This window comes from Elaeis guineensis, chromosome 2, assembly GCF_000442705.2.
Source record: "Elaeis guineensis isolate ETL-2024a chromosome 2, EG11, whole genome shotgun sequence".
In the NCBI taxonomy this organism is placed as follows: domain Eukaryota; kingdom Viridiplantae; phylum Streptophyta; class Magnoliopsida; order Arecales; family Arecaceae; genus Elaeis; species Elaeis guineensis.
This window is the reverse complement of record NC_025994.2, coordinates 88275458-88283532: the sequence shown is the minus strand read 5'-3', so window position 1 is coordinate 88283532 and position 8075 is coordinate 88275458. Positions and strand designations below refer to the sequence as shown.

General features: G+C 39.1%; 1 protein-coding gene across 1 annotated transcript; it reads right to left on the bottom strand.

The window, feature by feature from the left end:
* Positions 1-5710: 5710 nt before the first annotated feature.
* Positions 5711-7742, bottom strand: LOC140855690 (hypothetical protein At1g04090-like). The gene is made up of 2 exons (XM_073252077.1): positions 7539-7742; positions 5711-7420 (listed from the first exon to the last, which is right to left on the bottom strand). Exons 1-2 carry the CDS (start codon positions 7681-7683, stop codon positions 5880-5882), a joined length of 1686 nt encoding a protein of 561 aa, XP_073108178.1. The 5' UTR covers positions 7684-7742; the 3' UTR covers positions 5711-5879.
* Positions 7743-8075: the final 333 nt, after the last annotated feature.

Sequence of the window (8075 nt, the reverse complement as noted above, 5' to 3'; positions counted from 1 at the left end):
GTCCCCTGTTTCGGCCAGGAAGAAGCCCGAGAAAAAGAAGAAAAAGAGAAAAGAAAAAGAAAAAGAAAAGAAGAAAAAGAGAAAAGAAAAGGAAGAAAAAAAAGAGAGAGAGAAAAAAAAAAGGGAGAGAGAAACTTTCTCTCTCTGCTCTCTCTCTCTTAGATTTGTAGGATTTATGAAATTAAAAAAAAATTATTATTATTATTATTAATTAAAAAAAATATAAGAAGAGTTTCCATGGATTAGTTCGAAAATCCGGAATGCTGTTGTCAAATTGATCCATGTAAGGACATTGGATTTTAACAAATTTTAATTTTTTTTAATTCTATAAAATTTGATCAAAAAAATATGATATTTGACGTGTCCGGTCCGGAGAAGGATTTTCAAGATTTCTAGAATTCTTAGTTTGGATTTTCTTTTGAGGTAACTAGTGTTTACTTTTATTGAATTTATCTGATAAATTATAAATTCTGAATTAAATAAATTCATGGCATGCTTGTGATTGAAAATATTTATTGAAAATAATTATTGAAATTATTTATGATTGAAGTTAATTGTAGAAATTATTTATGAAGTTATTTGTTGCAAAATTATTATGATGATGTATGATCATAATGAATGATATGATTGATTTGATTCGAATATCATTTATTTATATTATTTTTGAAAATAATATATGAATTGGAAGACAATATGAATTGACAACCTGACTATGTAAAGGACCCCGTCTATGGGGGCATATACGTTGGCAATTGATTGTCCTGAGGGTTTATGTCGCCAGCGAAACCAGCGACATATCGTCAGAGAGACCAGCGACAAACCGCCAGCGAGACCAGCGGCTCCAAATGACTTAGCTGCCAGATGATTTGCAGCCTACCGCAAGCAGATACGCGGTATTATGATCCTGCCACAGGAAAAATGTGGTCATAGTCATGGTTGGTAAGAAGAACTTAAGAAATTGATAAATTTAAGATGATAAGCATAATTTGAAATTATGATGAATTGAATTTTATATATGATTGATAGTATGATTATGATTTCATGAAATTACATATTGATTTTGTTATTATCAGTAAATCAATATGTATAGTATTATTGCCTGATTCATTCAGTTAAAGGTATACACTGCTTACTGGGCTATTTAGCTCATGATGAGTTTTATGTTTTTTCTTATAGATCCAGAAAATTAGCATGATGCGGGATTCCAGTTGGGAGAGCGATTAGAGATGGAGTTAGCTCATTTGATTTAGGATTTTTTTTAGAATTGATTCAAGACTTTTATTTTAAGTGTTGACTTTGTCAGACAATTATTTTTCTTTTGGACACTGAGTTTTTGATTTGTTATTTGAACCAAGATTTGATTATTAAAAATTAAAAAATTATTTAACTTTATATGTAAGATATCATGATGAAATGCCTTGCATGCTTATGGGAAAAAAAAATTTTTCTATGAGTATGTGGCGGTTGCCATGATCCTCGATTCACAATCTCGGATCGGAGGCGTGGCAAGTCATTCTTAAGTTCTTGACATTGCAGACACTATTTAACAGATTGGTTTTGTTCCCCGCATCTTAAGAGATGTGTAACTAGGAATGTCTTAACTCAGGGGTGACTAGAAGTTTCTTAAACAAAATGAACCCTCCTTGACTATAAATTGACTTCTAATAATATGTATTCTAGGTTAGTACCTGTGAGTGGAAGGTCAAGTTGCATTACAAAGTTATTGAACTCCTAATGAACATGATAAGTATCAAAGAAGATATGATAGTGGCATTCAAGCTTTTACTTGGTCAAGTCGAAGATGCTGATTTGGTTGGCCTAGGTGGCAAGAGGGGTCCAGTGCGGCAGTACTACTAAATCCTGTTCTGCTTTGAGGTTTTTTTTTTGGTAGAAAGGACAAATGTAAAAAACTTGACACCAAAAAAAAAAAAAACTCTGCCAGCGCAGCAAATGTAAAAAACCAAAAAAGATGACCTAAACTGTCATCATACATGGGAGGGAGGCCAAAAGCGGAACAACAGTATAACATGGCGGTAGGACCTGGCACTGAGGCACCGCGGGAAAACCGAACGGCATGGAAACAGAACCTGGCAATGAGGCACCGCAGAAGAACATCATAGATTACTTTTGTTGTGACAAGAAACCTGAAAGCAGGGGCCCAGCACCATTTAATGGACCCTTGATGCATAGTATAAGAATTTGTGTGCTGAATTCTCAGCTTCCATTCTAACACATGCTCAGAATTTAGTTGCTGCATCCCAGGGTAGGAAACATCATCAACCAAACCTGAAACAGCCAAACAATAATGGACCAGAATTTTGTTCGATGTAGAAGTATCTGAACTGAGCATGTAGTAATCTGTATAACCAGATTGTGCCAGATGAGGATACATATGTGGCACGGTATGAGCCTGCAGCCGGAATAAAGATTGAGCAAGGAGAAAGAAACGAACCCCCCAGCTTGGCATACAGAACGCCGTTAGGCAGTCATTAACAATAGAATAACTTTCCCAAGAGTGTAGTAAATCAGGTCCGGATGAACTATGAGTTAAAAATATCCATACTGAAAGCCAAATACTAATCTGATGTACGGCAATAATTGTGTGAGCTAAAAGAAACCAGAGAACCATGAAATAAGTATTTAAAAAGTTTGTGTATCTTCCATAATTGACCTGCTTGAGTTTTGTAAGTATATTTTATTAATAGTTCACGAGTAAACGACCTGTTCAATGCATCGAGAAACAAAAAGTTGTTGGGTGGGGACAGTGGGGGGGGGGGTGTCGTAGTTGGGCGTGGGCCAACGAGCAAGTCTTTTGGAAATTAAAAACTATTTTTTTCTCTGTCCTCCTGCCTCTTTAACCCGAGGACAGTTTAAAATTTTCACTCATTTCAAATTCTTGTGAATGGTGTAGAGATAGATACCAGTGGTAATTATTTTTTGATGACAAACATACTAAGCGCCCCTCTGTTCACATCCGCCCTGCCAAAAAAGTATGGAAAGCGACCCCATCCGAAATGGAATCACCTAATGGGAAGGGATCTTCTTCTTCCATTTGGCAATGGCACCGTAAAAAGACTAGTTTTAACTTATTTGTTGAGAAAATTCTTTAGCTTCAGGGCAAATTAAGCGTTATCCTTATGGCTTTTGCAAAGCTATGGACTGGTAAAAGCAGATACCTTCACGTGAATGACTTTATGGTCGGTACGATGATGGGTGCAAATTAAGAACGAGGGCCTCATCCAAAAACTTGGGCCAACGTTGGCCAAGCTGGGTCTAGCCAAGCCAACCACAGTACGCTACCGATGTATTGAGATACAAGAAGCCCAAAGAATGCCAACAGTTGGTCAACCGAATATGGACGCGGAATTCATCTGAAGGGGAAATTCTTTGTGTACCGCAGGCGGTGCACAAAATCCAACATATAGCATATTATTTTATATAATTAATTCATATAATTATTATTTTTTAATATATATTTAATATATATAATTTTATTTGTTTATTTAAAATTTTGAATGATTAAAATATTTTTATTTTTTAGAAAAAATTTATAATATTTTATGTCCATATTATGACATCCTGCGTGCAGAAAGTCATAATTTTGACGCAGGATGTCATAATATGTCACAAGATGTCATAATTTTTTTCAAAGGACAAAAATATTTTCATCATTCAAAATTTTCAAACGAAAAAATGAAACTGTAGGCATTAAATACGCGTTAGAAAATAGTTGGATAAAAATACCCTTTCTATATTATGAGTTTTTGGACCATATTATAACATCCTAGGCCATATTATAATTAGGGGTATAAATAGATCAGGTCGGACCGAATCGTGAGTGATCCCGATCCGATCTGGTTCCTTGATCGGGTCCTAATATTGGATCCAGACCCAACCTAATTAAAAATCATATTGGATCAGATCGGGTCCATGATCAAAAAGTCTGTCTGTTTGAATCTTTTGGGTTAGATCGGGTTCATATATAATCCGATCTCAATTTAAAAAATTTGGATCCGATTTGGGTCCAAATTCTAGTCGGACTTGGTTCGTATGATAAACTAATACAAAGTTTATGGCAAAAGAAAATAAACATTACTTTGCCTTAACTATTAATTTATAAGCAATTTCTAAAAATCTCACGGTCAAACTGAAAAAAATTATATAAAAATAATAATGCTACAATAACATTTGAAATTCTAATCCTACTCTATTTGCTCAATAGTTTATCTATTGAATTCAATACTGAATTTAGATCGGGTCAGATCGGATCCTAATTCAGTAAACCCAGATCCGATCCGAAATATTAAACGGATTTAATTTTAAAACCCGATCCGGCTCCACGGATCCTTTAAAATGGATCGGATCGGATCTAAGCGAGTCGGGTCACAGGTCAACCTAACTCATTTGCAGCCTTAATTATAACATCTTACATGCAAGAAGTCATAATTTGACACAAAATGTCATAATATGTCATAGAATGTCAAAATTTTTTCGATCATATTATAACATCCTACATGTAGAAAGTCATAATATGTCATAGGATGTCATAATTTTTTTCAAAGAGTATGAATATTTTCACCATACAAAATTTTTAAATTAAAAAATAAAACTATAGACATCAAATGTTTGTTGAAAAATAGTAACTATATAGACTAACCACATAAAATGGTGCACTCCACGTCGAATTTTCTACATGCCTGTAGTGCATAAAAATGTTCTCCATCTAAAGTTAGCTGACAAAACAAGCAAATCAAATTTAAAAAAAAAAAAATCACCATTATCATTTCTTCCCAATAAGCTTATGGTCCAACCATAGAATATAGATATCGGCTTATCATTGAGCAGCAAGAGGCTACAAAGAAAGTATATTCTTCTTAAAAACAATAACCATCTAAAACAAGTTTGCACTTTAAAACATTTAAATGTTTTGGCAAGTCATTGCCTCATTAGTCGTGACATTAAGTTCCACATCGTCCTCCAAACACATGATTTTTGTCTCCCATCCATACTTAGAATGCAGGAATTAAGTTCTGAGACCAACATCCTTGGTAAACGCTCTCAAGTTGGAAGTTGTAGTCAACTAAATGGAACACAATAACAAAATTAAGCACGACTATCACATTTTTCATTTGATATTCATAAACTGTTACATCTTACCACCTAATCAATGTCATACCAATAATATTCAAGAGAGTTGAAACGGACAAACAGAGATAATATCGGGAGGGGACCTTTACAAGCACCATTAATATAATAAGGCGTTTTTGCAGATTCAAAGCATTGAGATTATGGAATTTATGGATTTTAGAACTCTTCCTTGTAGTCTTTTCCCTCTTAATTATCAGAACCAAGTGTGAAGCTATACGTCTTTTTTTTTTTTTTTTTTTTTTTTTTTGTAAATGTGTGAAGCTATACGTTTGTTAAAACGTGTGACCAGATGGCAAATCACATCACAGGCTCACAGCCACGGCAAGGCGTGGACTTTTTTTTTTTATCGAGCATTACATTAATTGTCAACTTGCTCAAGCTCCCACAAACGGACCGGGCATTAATTTCTCCTAAAAATTAATCATAAGAACAAAATTATTTCAAGAAAGTATATGCCCAGATTCAATTCTTTTATCTCAGAACAATTAAACGTCCTCATCCACTAGCTGTTCATGTGGAACTTTTAGTCTAATAATTGAAGTGCAAGACACACCAACAGAAGTAATAAAATTATTGATTCTTTATTTGTTTTCTTTGACTAGAAACCTAAAAAGATCGACAGACAATCGGAGACAATTGTAACGATCCTAGAACTATAAAGTTAGAAAGAAGAAAGCGTAGAGACAACAGTAACGACAATGGAACACATTAATGGCGTACAATATTTCTAATTAACGTTCATCCATGGACCACTCTCTCTTCATCTTCGGTCCAGTAGGCCCTTCCTCCCCTAGCACTTCATCAGGAAGGCTTTCCACCACCTTCTTCAATGCGGTCTTGAGAGCCCCAGGGAGCAGCTTCACCACCTTATCAATCTCCTTCCCGATGTCGTAGGTTATCTTCGGCCCCCATTCCCTCTCATAGTTCAGCCATGGCGGCTCAACAATGGCGGAGCCCAAGTACTCGGCCGCCACAACCTCAAACCTCTCCCCAGTGTCTATGCTATTCTTCCCTTTCGCAGTGTCATTCCTTATGCCGACCCCCAACTTGGAGTTCCCTTGCAGGACTAGTCCTGGCTTGGAGTAATTAGCATGGCCATGCAATGAAGAGTAGGCCACAGGCTTGTTCCCTCCTTGGAACTCCAGCTGCGAGGCATCCACCCAAGTTCCACTGCTGTGTTCTGAGAGGTAGACCCTCCATAGTTCTCCATTAAAATTGCTCACCCTTAAGGTAACATGCTCCCAATCACCCACATGCTCCCCTATCCTCCCTAATGAGAGGTTAATTAACCCCACCTTAGCCTTTGCAGGCCCGTTGAAAGGATAAAAGATCCAGATGGCAATATCGGTGAATGTGGCGCCGAGCATTGGCTTGACATGGAGATAGACCTTCGAGGTGGGGATATCGCCTTTCTCAACCTTCTCCTTCTTTCCCTCATCGACCGGAAGGTCTATCCAATACCCGCCATCGTTGGAGCCTCCCTGTGGGAGGTTCGAACCGTCGGACGTGATGGGGGTGGGATTTGGGTTCCCCTTTGCGTAAAGCAGCGCACCGCTGTCGAAGTACCAGCTCACGGAGGAGGGGAGATACTCCTCATCAGGGTGGAAGTAGATCACCGGCGAGTACGCTTGCATTATGGCCTGGATCTGGCTGAGGTTAGGCATGGAGGTGAAGCTGGAGGCCTTGTTCTTTAGACAAGCTATGTCGGAAGAGCTGGGGGACCCATTGGCTTGGACTAAGAACGTGCCGACCCACACACCAAGGGCTTGGACCCCCCTGGTGGCCGGCCTCAGACCATGGACGCTCAACCCATCCTTATCCCATATGGATGCGTCGTTCTCGCACTGGTCCGTGAGGTCGGCCCGGACGCACCTGACTCGGTCGAGGGATGGCTTCTCCGAGGAGCTCGTGACGAGGAGGCCGAGGGCTTTGTAGCCTTCGGGTGGTGTCGGGAGCCAGAAGTAGCCATTGCCGTCTTGCTTGAGGTTGGATGACTCGCTGCTCCACACGAGCGTGTAGTCCACGGGCTTCGCGAGGGTGCCTCCGTTGGTGGTGTCCCTCGCAACGAGGACCCAGCCGAAGAGAGGCCGGCTGTTGGATTGGGCGTAGGAGCCCAGCAAGGAGAAGCCAGAGGGGATTGGCGAAGGATCGAAGAAGGTGGCACCACTGTCGTCTTCGCCTCCTTCATGGCTAGCCCACACCTTGGTGAAGGAAGACACTTGGCAGACCTCTAGACCTCCGAGGTCTATGACTCCTTTGGCAAATCCGCCACCTATAGGCCATGTTCCAAACGTTATGAAACAAGGAAAACAATGATGGACATATATAGCTAGCTGGATTAAAGCATAGCAGCACTTATAATATAATTAAGCTTATAATAAATTTTCTACCTGATGGCCAAGATGGTAGTGGAGATGGGAGCTTGAAGGAAGACTCGACGGGCAGAACCTTTCTTTGGGAGACACTGGTAGGGAGGGCGAGACCGCGGTTTCCCATGGTTGGAGAAGTAGTGACTTGTGGGATACCTTTGGTCATGAAAGGCTGAAGAGAAGGACGAAGGGAGATGGATGAGATGAGGATGGAAGCATATGGTCTCTAATATATAGTTGTTGTTGGGCAGATTCCTTCTATTCCCATGATTATAGATGAAGGACAAGGTGGTGACGTGCAAGGAAGATTCCTCTCCCAACTCGTTGGTTTAGGAGCTGGCAAAGCTATCTCTAACTTTGGAGCTTTTGGATTTCTCGACTTCATACTTGTTCGGGAGTATTTTGAAGCTAACAGAAAATACTTGCCATTTTTTTTTAGTGCCCGAGACTTCTTTTTTGGCCTTCAGTATTGGGATTATGGATTTGAGTGGCGACACCAATAGGTATGGATATCATAATCCTAAGGAATATCCTCTTTGGGATAGCGATAGCAGACCA

What these genes read in the sequence shown, in the direction of transcription:
- LOC140855690 (XM_073252077.1), bottom strand. Translation starts at nt 7,683, where the DNA reads ATGACCAAAGGTATCCCACAAGTCACTACTTCTCCAACCATGGGAAAC. An exon ending in ACTACCATCTTGGCCATCAG is followed by an intron (nt 7,421 to 7,538) that starts GTAGAAAATTTA and finishes CATGGCCTATAG; the next exon opens with GTGGCGGATTTGCCAAAGGA.